The sequence below is a fragment of the Hyperoodon ampullatus genome (assembly GCF_949752795.1).
Source record: "Hyperoodon ampullatus genome assembly, chromosome: 2".
Lineage (NCBI taxonomy): Eukaryota > Metazoa > Chordata > Mammalia > Artiodactyla > Ziphiidae > Hyperoodon > Hyperoodon ampullatus.
In genome coordinates, this window is record NC_136915.1 from 183,952,385 (window position 1) to 183,965,928 (window position 13,544).

The window sequence follows — 13,544 nt, forward strand, 5'->3', positions numbered from 1 at the left end:
GTCACATGGTTAATACAGGTGTGAACAACCCAAGATGGGCTTGAAAATTACCTTCATGGTCAATGTGGTTAGGATATTAATGACAATCCTTCCCATACTTAAGTTAATTTAAAACTGTTATGAATATACACATGATTAAAGAGAAACTAATTTTTGTGTTGATTAACACATTTGTCTCCCTTGTTGGATTCACATAGTGGAGATATATATATATATATATGTAGGTCTTTAAATATATTCATGATTGAGCTGGTGTTTCTAAGGAGTTGTCTGATGCTCATGTTCACAGGTGTCAGTGCTGTGGTCATGCTGATAACTGTGACACGAAAAGCCAGCCCTATAGATGCCTCTGCTCTCGGGAAAGTTTCACTGAAGGACTTCATGTGAGTTCTCTGTTTATGCATGGAAATCTCAAAAAAGAGGGGTTGGGATGTTGAATATAAATTTCTTAAACTTGATTTGGTCTAATTTCTGGGTATGAATAAAAGTAAATTGGGCTTCCCTGGTGGCGCAGTGGTTGAGAGTCCACCTGCCGATGCAGGGGACATGGGTTCATGCCCCGGTCTGGGAGGATCCCACATGTCGTGGAGCAGCTGGGCCCATGAGCCATGGCCACTGAGCCTGCGCGTCCGGAGCCTGTGCTCCGCAACAGGAGAGGCCACAGCAGTGAGAGGCCTGCGTACCGCAAAAAAAAAAAATAAATAAATAAATTGATATGAACTTAAAATGTTAATTATTTCAGAAAACTTTTTCATAGAGAAAAATTAAAGCCATCAATAAATTTGAAAATTTCATTTAAAAATACTCTAAGGGAGAAATAACAGCTAATAACTAAACCCAGAGATTTTCTTTTTCCTTTCTTTTTTCATCTTTGTTTCATCAGCATTATCATGTTTATCATATTTTATAAAACAATTTTTAAGGTATCTGAATAGATGACACTAAAAAAAAAAAAGGGTCACATTACTACACCTAAAGGGGAAATTTGTGCAAAGGTATATAGAGAGATCTTTATGTACTTGCATCAATCAAGTTTAATTCATTACTGATATCAGGAATTTTAAGTAGTTAATTTGAAAATCTACAGTAAAATTACTTAGAAATTACATTATTTTAGCTTGTCTATGATCATCAGGGTAAGTTTCTTAGTTGAAGTGGAAATTTAGCTACATCTTTAGGAATAAGAGATAAATGAAAAAAATTTGAGACAGATTTGTTAGAAATATTCAGCATAAACATCAGTAACAGCTCATATGAAAGAGGGTTACAGCAGCAGTAACAATTATACCAAAAATAAAAGTTAAGAGTATGGAGTCTTCAGTAAATGGTGTTTGAAGCAATTGGCTGCCAATTTGTAAGAAAATAAAGTTCGAGGCCTACCTCATGGCATGGACAAAAATCTAGGCACTTAAAGAATTAAGTGTAAAAATAACTTTAAATTTATTAAAATAATGATTAGAACAGTATTTCTAAATCTCAGGTGGAGGCTTTGTGTTTGATTTGATTAGTATGTCATGAAAACAAATCTTTTGAAAAAACATTGATTGTAATGTTTCATTGTATGGCTTATCATATTGTTGCAGAAAGGAAATTAATTGGATTAACTTGATTGACTCACTCTTTATTCAGCCATAATTGTGTGTTTAAATTTTGGGGATTTTGATTTGTTCTTGATTTTAAAGTGACATTTATTTGGTTTTTCTTAGTGTCTTCTCCTTTTAATCCTTTAAGATAGACACTTCTTTCCTGGCAGTCAGTGATTTCTTTCATTAACCTCACCCTTCCTCTCCAAACCTACTAATTACCTAACTAAAAAATGCTCTGGGATGAATTGAATAGGGCACTTTGATCTGAATCTGTCTAGTAAATGCAAACTGAGGACTGGCTAATACATTCATTTGATATGCTGTTATCTGAGCTTCTCTTGCTTTATTTTGACTAGTTAGTTCCTCTCCTCTGCCCTCACCCCCATCTCTCTTCCTCTTCATGCCTCATTCCATTTTTTCCCCCTTTTCTCTCTTTAACTGCTCACGGTTAAGTTAGATTGATATTTTATGATTCTTGCGTGATTTCATGCTTCCCCTTAAAAATACAGCCATTAAATGTATCACGGCTTAGGATTGGTTTCAGAAGTCAAGTTGGGATTTTCAGACTTGGTCTCAGGTGGTGACTGTTGGATTATGAACTAGTGAAATAATTAACTAGAACTTAGGTTGAGAATATGTTTTAATGCTTCTTGTTTTGACACTAAGTGCCTTTTGAGAACAAAAGTTTCAAAGTTGACTTTTCTGTTATTTTCCTCCTGTCATATTTTGATAATTCATGAATGTAGCCATAAATAAAAAAGCAACAAATATCATTCACTTACCAAAGTTTGGCAAATGCAGCTGAAGGGAAAAAATAAATAGACTGTTAAGTTGAATGATTTCTCAGTCTTATGATATTTTCAACGGTGTGTTGAAAATAAAAAATGATTTTATAATGCATTCATAGCATGAGCTTCTCTTTTGTTATCATTCTAGATATTTTAATGCATGTGGGACTTAGGGGTCTGAAAAAGTTGTCTTAAAATAATTTGAAAATATATTTATTCAAATGCTTTTCACGTTGTTCCACTTTTTAAAATAATAAGTTTTGGTATAAGCCATTCATATCCTATTGGAACCAATGTTCTTTTTAAAGTTCTGGACATAATCCAAAAAGGATGTCTTCAATTTCATAGTATTATGCTAGCCATTAATAATATTACTCAATAAACAGGGCTTTTGTGAATTATATTACAGCCATTTGGTAAATAGATGAAAACGTAAGATTTGAGAATATGCCAGTTCTGGGCAATTGTCAGTCCTATGAGAAAGTGTTTTTAGCGGAAGTGAAAATGAATGAAGTCGGGGGAAAGGAATGGAATGGTGAATTCAGAAGCAAGTTCATATATGTAGCCATTCTAGAGAATTTTCTGTATGAAACATTCTTTAGTTGTTTATAAAGTTGATGTTAGGAACTGATGGTCCTCAGGTGGGAACAGTGTTTAAATATTTTTTTCTTTAATTTCCAGCGAAAGTTTTCACTTTTCTTTCTTTCTTTCTTTTTTTTTTTGGTTACATCTCTGAGTTCTCTTAATTAGAAAGTAGTCCAATACTATGCCCATGTTCCGCATGGCAACAGTTGGCTAACTCAGGGTAGCAATTACCATCTTCAGAGCATTATCACTGTTCAGTTGCTGCTAAATTTACTACTGTCCTTAGCTTTATATCTAGGTGACCTCATTCATGTTAACTACCTGTCTTCAGACACTTTTAAGCTTCTGAACCCTAGAAAACAAAACTCACTAACATTGAGACTTACACTAGTAGCCAGAATACATGATTAATTATTTTGGGTATAGCTGGATTGGGAGTCTTCTTAATAGCTCCTATTTATTTTGTCCATTCATAAAATTATAAAACTAACAAATAACCAAAAACAACTCAAGAAAATCTATTACCAAAAACACCACTGATTCTAAGATGAACTTAAAGGCACACTTTTTCTTAAATGTTTTGTGAAACCTAAAGCATTTATCTTCAGGAGGCTCACTGACTCTCCTCAGTGCTGTTGGACTGGGAACTCTGACATATTTTGGTATGGTATTGGCAATTTTAAGGCTTTGACTTTAATTTATTATGTATGCAATAAATAAGAATGGCATATTTCATTAATAGAGAATAGTTTTTGCATACTGCCACATTTCTTCCCTCCAAATGAGTGAAGCAGTGAGTAATTAATTTACTGGTCCATTTTAGGATTAATCTATGGAATAACAAATCCCAACAGACTGGATACTATTCAAAAACTTTTGAGTAGAGTTGAATGTTTGAAAGTAGATTTCAGGATTACATGGCATTGAACTTGCATGGATCGTATGATTTTGATCCTGTTTTAAAATGAGTAATTTTATTTTATTTGGATAATTATTTTCACTTATATGTATTTTTAACTTAAATGTTTTTTTGAGATAATTGTAAATTCATATACTAGTGTAAGAAATAATACAAAGAGATTTCTTGTCCCCTTTACCAAATATGACTCATGGGAACATCTTGCAGAACTACTGTTTTTCTTTTTAAATCAACTTTCTTGAAGTATAATTTGTGTATAATAGAATATACCCATTTAAAAATGTATAGTTTGATGAGTTTTGGCAAATGTATCCCCTCATGTAATAACCACCATGATCAAGATATAGAATGTTTTCCTCTCCCCACTCTTTTGTGTTCCTTCGTAGTCAATGTCTCCTCCCAAACCTCAATCCCAGGAAACCACCAATCTGTTCAATGTCACTGTAGATTAATTTTGCCTGTTCTAAAATTTCATATCATGAAGTTATTCAATATGTGTTATTTTGGTACATAGGCTTTGTCAACTTAAAAAATGCACAACATGAGAGTTGTGAGTTAAGTTTTATTTGGGGCAAAATGAGGACTTCAGCCCGGGAGACAGCATTTCAGATAGCTCTGAGAAACTTCTCCAAAGAGGTAGGGGGGAAGGTCAGTATATATGTGATTTTGCTGAAGTGAGAATACATGCAGTCAAGCACATATTTTTTTACAGAAGGTCTCTACTAGTCACGAGGAGCAGACATCACCGTGAAGGATTTTAGTGCTTTTTTAGATATGAGGAGATACAAGAATTGGGCTCTTAAAATTGGCTCCTGAAAATATCTATCTGAAGACCTGTTCTACCCATTTTTCCCAGAGCACAGAGTGCCTCATTGCTGCTCTCCACCTGAACTCCTTTCAGGGGGTGTTGAAAGTCAGCAGCTGCAGCAGCACGTAATTTAATCCTTGTGGAGGTAGATGGCCAGTGCCCATGGCAAGTGCCAATTTGTCGTTGACAGCTTCTACCTCCCATCCCCACAACTCCTTTGTACTTTATAGATCATTTCCTAACTAGTTGTATTATTAGCTTTATTGTAATAAAGTACCTCTGGTCCACCTGCTCAGGAAGTCCATTGTGACTATCAAAAAATATGTGTTAAGATCACAGGGGCAGAATACAACCTAGGAATTGGAAGCTTGTGTATGGAACTAACTAGTCTATGTCAACTAACATGGTGGCATAGCTACAATATCGGTCTTATTTCTTCTCTCCTCCTGTCTGGCACTTTCTTTACCTGGTCTAAGAGTTCAAGTATTGATAGAATCTAGCTTTAAGAAAAGTGTTATCCGTTGAAACTTGCATCCTTAGAATTTTTCATTTTCTTTTAATAGCTGCATGCACCTTTCAAGGGCTCTGGGCCAAGAATGATGCGCTGACCACTGCCTCTGCCAAGCACTGGCACTTTGTTGGCTACTTAACTAGTATTTCATCATTGTGTGACATCATTGTCTGCAGGGGTGGTCAAGCATTCACAGAGCAATTTATTAGGAACCATGAATACTTCCTTTATTCTGTGGCTCTGATTTGTGACCCTTTTATAACATTAATCATGGATTTTATGAATTTTAACTAAAATCACACCATCAGTATGCATTTTTGTTAGTATTATAAATAGCAGAGCCAGCTTAAAGCATTTTATATAATAAACTTTCCTACCATTCAATAATTTGAATGGTGCCAGCATCACACTCTACATTGCTTTTTATGTAAATGAATATTTCCTGTTATTTGAGAGAGTGTATTCCTTTAGAGCACTGAAGTCCAGAAGTATGAGTCATCATGACTAACTTGTATCATATTTTTATTACACATTGAGCTTTATGACTACTTATGTTTTCTGTTTGCTCACAGAAATTTTTTACTGTAAATGTATTTCATTTTATATGATAGTTTTGTAACACTAATGAATTAATTCATTTTCATGTAACTAGCATTCTGGCAGTTTGTATTATAGAATCCCCATTAGATGTACATTTAGTGAGTCAAGGTCAAGAATTTCATTTCCTATCTGACACGTGGATGATATTATTAATCTTTGAAAAACACTTATACTTGTTTCCCTGAGATAGGTATATACATAAATGTCTTTAAAATGCAAGTTTAAAATGTGAAAAAGAGGTTAGGATCAAAGGGATAGATTGAGACAGCTTTATAGAAGAAATAAATAGAGATGATGAACATATACAAATGAAGAAATATGATATTTAAGGGGATAAGGGTAAATAATTGTCCAAAGCTGAGGAATGGCATGATTCTTCTGAATCCTAAGTAGACTATGAAAAAAATACATAGGTAAGATATAATGAATCTGATGATCATCAAAGACCAAGAGTAGATACTAAAAAGTAACCAGAGAAAAAGATAAATTATTTATAGATCTGAATTTATAAGAAACTGTGACATTGGATATCTCAATCCACAATAGAAGCCAGAAGACAGTGGAATAGTACAATACTTCTGAATTGCAAAGAGAAAGTAACCAACAAACCTAGAATTATATTTGTAGCTAAACTATCAATTAACAACAAGGGAGAAAAAATACATTTTTGTCTAACAAAAATTTATCAACTTTACCACCAGTAGATTCACTAAAAGAATTTTTAAAGGCTATACTTCATAAAGAAATATAATGACTTCAGAAAAAAAGGCCTGATATGCAAGAAGGAATTATAAGCAAGTGAACCAGTAAATATATATAAGCTGTATTAAATAATAATATTGTTTAATAATGATATATTTAATAATAAATGTAATCTCTTAATAATAGCATTACAGTTGGTGGAGTGTATAAAATAGCAAGATACTCCTAAAATGGACATTAAAATACAATTAAGAGAAAGGAAAATATTTGACTCCAGCCCCCTCTAGTCATCCTGCTGTGTCTAAGGGGTCAGACTGAGGGACTGTTGCACACTCATTAAAAGCCTGAGACCTAATTATAGGGCTGTTGAACACTTCCCCACACCCCACACCTTAGACCACATCACTAAAGGCCTATTTTTATGGAGTTCCTTTAATCCAGTATATAATGTGCAGTTTTCAAAAAAAAATTAGAAGGCATACTAAAAGACCAAAAGTACAGTTTAAAGAGACAGAGCAAACTTCAAATCCAGATTCAGATATAGTAGAAATGTTGGAATTATCAGATTGGGAAGTTAAAACAACTATAATTAATATGCTACAGGTTCTAATGGGAAAATGACATAATATACAAGAACAGATGGGTAATGCAAGCAGAAAGGTGGAAATTCTAAAAAAAAAAAAAAAAAGAAATGCTAGAGATCAAAAACACTATAACAGGAATGAAGGATGTCTTTGATGGATTCATTAGTAGACTGGACATGGCTGAAGAAAGAATCTCTGCGCTTGAGGATATGTCAATAGAAACTTCCAAAACTGAATAGCAAAGAGAAAAATGATTTTAAAAAAAGAAGAATATCCAAGAACTGTGGGACAAATACAAAAGATATAATATATGCATAATGGAAATACTAGAAAGAAAAGAAAGAAATGGAAAAGAAGAAGCAATAATGACTGAGAATTTCCCAAATGAATATCAGACACCAAACCACTGATCCCAAAAGCCTGAGAACACCAAGCAACATAAATTCCAAAAATTTACACCCAGATATATCATATTCAAACCACAGGAAATCAAAGATAAAAAATCTGAAAAGAAACCAGAAAGAAAAAAAAACCTATAGAGGAACAAAGATAAGAATTAATTCTGATGTCTCAGAAACCATGCACACAAGGAAAATTAAATATTTCAGGTGTTGAGAGACACAACCCACCAACCTAGAATTCTGTAACTTGCAAAATTATCCTTCAAAAGTGAAGGAGAAGTGAAAACTTTCTCAAACAAAATTGAGGGAATTTGTTGTCAGTAGACTTGTTTGCAAGAAATTCTTCAGAGAGTTCTTCAGAGACCAAAGAAGTTCTTCAGAGAGAAGGAGAATGATATAGATCAGAAGCTTGGATCTACATAAAGAAAGGAAGTGACTTAGAGATGAAATAAGTGAAGATAAAACATTTGTTTTTCTTATTTTTAATTGATCTAAAAGATAACAATTTGTTCAAAATAATTGCACTATATGTTGGATTGGCCCAAAAGTTCATTCAGATTTTTCAGTAAGATGGAAAACCTGAATGAACTTTTTGGCCAACTCCATACTTGAGGATTATAGCTTATGTATTAGTGAATCAAGTGGCAACAATGATACAAGGGACAGAATAGAGGATCCAGGGGTGCTTTGTTTTGTTAAAGTACCTATTCTACCCATGAAGTGGTGTAGTGTTATTTGAAAGTGGACTTAGATTAGTTGTAAATTATTGTAAATTAGTTGGAAATGTATATTACAAACTCTAGGACATCCACTTTTTTAAAAAGGAAAAAAAAGGATAATTGATATGCTGAGAAAAAAGAGCAAATGGAATCACATCAAATGCACAATTAAAACAACAAAAGGCAAAAAGAGTGGAAGACAAAAATAGAATCAAAGAATGAGGGCAATGAATAGAAAAGAGTAACAGATACAATAGGCATTACTCCAAATATGTCAGTAATTACTTTAAACATCAATGGCCTAAACATCAATTAAAAGAGTTCGTTGGAGAGGATCAAAAACATGACACAACTATACGTTGTCTACAAGAAACCCACATTAAATATAAAGACACATATAGATTAAAAGTAAAGGAATGGAGAGAGATATATCATGTTAACACTAATCAAACAAACACTAGATTAAATTCTGAAATATTAATTTCAGACAGAGCACAGTTAAGAGCAAGGAAAATTATTAGTGATAAGATGGGGTATTACATAGTGGTAAAAGGGTCAAGTCTACAAGGAGACATAACAATCATTAATGTGCTTGTGCCTAACAACAGAGCATCAAAGTACACAAGGCAGAAACTGATAGAAGAGGAAGTACAAATAGATGAAGTCACTGTCATAGTTAGAGTCTTCAGCACCCCTCTCTCAGAAATGGGCAGATCCAGTAGGCAGAAAATCTGTAAGGGCATAGTTGAATTCAACAACACTTTCAATCAACTGGATATATAATTGAACACCTGTAGATTACTTTGTCCAACAATTGCAGAATATGCATTCTTCTCAAGCTCACTTGGAACATTCACTAGATTAACCACATTCTGGGCCATAAAACGCACCTGAACAAACTTAAAAGAAATCATACAATGTGTGCCCTCAGACCACTTGGTTCCAACTGTGGGAGGATATTTTATAAGTGTATATAGGACTACATGTTTTGGTGGATCAGGCTTCAGTATGGCTTAGTATGACACTGATTGTAGATTGTGAGGTATGTACCTAAAACACACACACACAAAGTTTGAAAATGTAAGAAAGCTGGCTTAAGCTATGTTAATATTAGGTAAAATAGACTTTAAAAAGTTTTATTAGGGATACAGAGGTGCATTACATAATGATAAAAGATACAATTCTAAACTTATATGCATCTTATAGTATAGATTCAAAAGTACAGAGCAAAATTTGACAGAACTGGAAGGAGAAATTGACAAATCCACCATCAATATAGGTGACTTTAATAATATCTCATTAGTAATTGATCAAACAGGCAGTCCAAAAATGAACAAATAAGTAAGAAAAACCTTAGTAATTGAGGATTGAACTAATTTGAAGCCTGAACTAGTAGATTCCTGTGTCCAGCAATGAAAAAATACACATTCTTGTCAAGATCACATGGAAAATTTATAAACATTGATCATGCATTAATCAATAAAGATTGCCTTAACAAATTATATAGAATTTGTAATCAGAACACATTTTAGGCATTAACTAAATAGTTTTCAGTGAATGACTGCATTGAATCATTTCACCATTATGTAAATCATCAAGAAAAATAGAATAAGAGAATATAACCCCCAATGAAAATCATGAATCTTTTGTTAATCCAATAAAATTTTATTGAGTACTCATCTACTGAGCAATAGATTTACATCTCTGAGCAAAGCACAATTTTTATTCTTGAAGAGGTTTTTGCATTCTCTTAAGCGTTGGTGGTGGGGAGAGAAGACTCAACAGCAATTAATAAGTTAAATATACAGCATGCCAAGTTTTTATCTGAGGGCACAGATCTTTATTTTGAATTCTATCAATAGAAGTGAGGAGGCCAGGAAACAAAATCAAAGACAGCACAAAAAAGAAAATGTATAGATCATTCTCACTTGTAAACATAAGACTAAAATTTTAAAATAATAACAAACCAAATCTAGCTATTTATAAATACAATAATATACAGTAGCCAAATTGGGTTTCTCCCAGGAATGCAAGTGAAATTTAGTATTAATAAATTCATTAATGTAATTTACCACATTAACTCATGAAGGGAGGCAAAACATGCTCATTTCAATAGACTTGGAAAACAGCAGTTGACAACATTTCACATCCATCTAGATTAATATTTTCAACACACTCAATTGAAGCAGACTTCCTTAACCTGATAAAAAAAATCTACAAATTTCTAGAAACAACAGTGCACATAATGGTGGTTTCCTTTAAAGTCAGCAATAAGGCAAGATTGTCTGTTATTCAACATATTTTTGAAGGATATAGCCAGTTCAATATGATAGGAAAAAGAAATAAACACTTAAAGAATTGGAAAGAAATAATTCCAACAGGCACATGAAAAGATGCTCAACCTGGCTAATTACTAGAGAAATGCAAATCAAAACTGCAGTGAGTTATCACCTCACACTACTCAGAATGGCCATCATCAAAAAGTCTACAAATAATACATGCTGGAGAGGGTGTGGAGAAAAAGGAACCCTCCTACACTCTTGGTGGGAAAGTAAATTGGTATAGCCACTATGGAGAACAGTATGGAGGTTCCTTAAAAAACTAAAAATAGAGTTACCATATGATCCTGCAATCCTACTGTTGGGCATATATCCAGAGAAAAATTAATTTGAAAAGATACATGCACCCCAATGTTCATTGCAACACTATTTACAATAGCCAAGACATGGAAGCAACCTACATGTTCATTGACAGATGAATGGATAAAGAAGATGTGGTACATATATACAATGGAATATTAGCCATAAAAAAGAATGAAATAATGCCACTTGCAGCAACATGGGTGGACCTGGAGATTATCATGTTAAGTGAAGTAAGTCAGAGAAAGACAACTATCATATGATATCACTTATATGTGGAATCTAAACAACAAAAAAGATACAAATGAACTTATTTACAAAACAGAAATAGACTCACAGACATGGGAAACAAATTTATGGTTACCAAAGTGGGTAGCGCGGGTAGGGGGGAGATAAATTAGGAATTTGAAATTAACATATATACGCTATTATACATAAAATAGGTAACCAACAGGGACCTACTGTATAGCACAGGGAACTATAGTCAATATCTTGTAATAACCTATAATGGAAAAGAATCTGAAAAAGACTATATACATGTATGTGTATATATATACACATATATCAATACATATAACTGAATCACTTTGCTATACACCTGAAACTAATACAACATTGTAAATTAACTATAATTCAATAAAAAATATTTAAGAGAAATAATTGAACTGCCAGTATATGAAGACAAGATGATTTGGTCATAAAATGCCAGAAAACTCGACAAATTATTAAATATTAATGAGTTCAGAAATCCTAGATGTAGGATGGATTCATGGAAATCAATTGCCTTTTATATAACAAAATAACAAATAGGAAGCTTAATTTGAAAAGAGTTACTAATAGGAATATCCAAAGGAAAACCTACCAAATGATGTGTATGATGGAAACATTATTGAAAAACATTTAAAAGACCTAAATTATTGGAGAACTACACCATGCTCATGTAGAGGAAGATTTAATATAACAGATGTCAATTCTCCCCAATCATAATATAAATTCAGTTTAATTCTAATCAAAATCTTACAACAGATTTTTTTTCTGTGACTTGACAAACTTATTCTAATGTAAAGATGATTAGAGGAGTGCAAACAGTGGAAATAAATTTGGGGAAGATAGTGGCAGGGTCTTGCCCTTCGCAATAATGTCTTATTATGAAGATAAATAACATTTTTCCCTTGGACTTTTGGGCACATGAAGCACAAACTAACAAAGGAAGAAATTGGTAAATGTGGCTATGTTAAAATTAGAAACTTCTAATCATCAAAGGTACCTTTTTAAGAAAAGAAAGAAAAACTACAGACTAGCAGATGATATTGGCAACACAATGCATATAACAAAGGGAACTTTTAAATCATACAAACTAATTGAAAAACTTACCAAAATAACGAATGGGTAATTCACAGAAGAGGCCAGGAGTGGCAACTTAAATGGTCAATATACATATGAAAACATCTGAACCTTTACTGGTTATTGATAAAGTAACCAGAACTATGAGATAACGGTTTATACCCATGAGGTTGGTAAAGATGAAAAAATCTGAAAATTTCAGATGCTGACAAAGATGTGAATTACGTACTGAGCACTGATACCTCACTGATGGGAAGGTGCCACCACTGTGGAAAAACAATTTGCAAATATTTACATGAAATACAGCAGTGGATATGAATGAATATAGGTATTGTGTCAACATTAGACTTCTCAAACAATGGAGTGCAAAAAGCTTGTTTTAGAATAATACATACAGTATACCATTTATGTAAAATTAAAACCATGTAGAACAATACTATGTTACAAGTAATACAAAAATATAAAGTATAAGTATCAAGAAATACTTGTGAATGAATATTACTAAATTCAGATGTTATTGGTAGCGTGGAATGTATATGGCATTTTATTTTATTTTTGTCAGGTGGTGAATAAGGAACACAATTATTTGCTGTTTTTATAAATTTTGCATGTCTTAAATATCTCAACATAATTTTCCTAAAATATAATAATTTGATTTATTAATCTATTAGGAACATATTATCTATGTTAAGTATTCATCCTATCGGTAAAGACAGTGGAGGTGATGCTACTCTCTTCAACATGGAATAACCATTACAAAGTTAATGATTACTGTGTACCCTATTGTTCTAATGTGAAGCTTCATCATTTGCTCTTTTCATTTAACAAATATTTATGAAATGCCTTCTATATGTAGAGCCTTATGCTAGAGTACAACCATAAAATCTTGATTATAGGTGCAAGTATTTGAAAATATTGAAGGACTTTCATTTATGAAATTCAAAAAAGATTCCCTGGAAGACACTAATTACTATAATAAATGGAGATGACTTTAATACAAACAAGTGATTCAGGCTGACAATTTGTAATTAACAAATAATATAAATATTGTTGACATTTTAAATCTTAAAAGGAATAATTAAATGCAGCTATACTAATAAAAGGATTTTTAATTTACTAATCTAGTACTCATGTCTAGCACTAGATAAAATTTGGAATGTAAGTTGGCTTTATATCCAAATAGTAACTCAAATGCATTTTTATGTCTATTCATTAAACTAAATAACAGAGATAATGGATTATGCTTCTTAATATATGAATCCGTATCTTGTATTACATATATTATTTGGAACAGATGCATGTAAAGAACATTTTTAATATAATCCATTTCTTTTTCATTAAGTTTCTTTTCAAAATAC

General features: G+C 32.6%; 1 protein-coding gene across 2 annotated transcripts in view; it reads left to right on the forward strand.

The window, feature by feature from the left end:
- The window catches only part of USH2A (usherin), a gene marked incomplete at both ends in the record, with an annotated part of 756,807 nt that overhangs the window by 86,501 nt on the left and 656,762 nt on the right, over nt 1–13,544 (forward strand). For both annotated transcript variants that reach the window (XM_079697601.1, XM_079697602.1), the window contains one exon: nt 290–383. In XM_079697601.1, the coding sequence (XP_079553727.1) occupies nt 290–383 (94 nt within the window). The remainder of the gene's footprint in view (nt 1–289; nt 384–13,544) is intronic.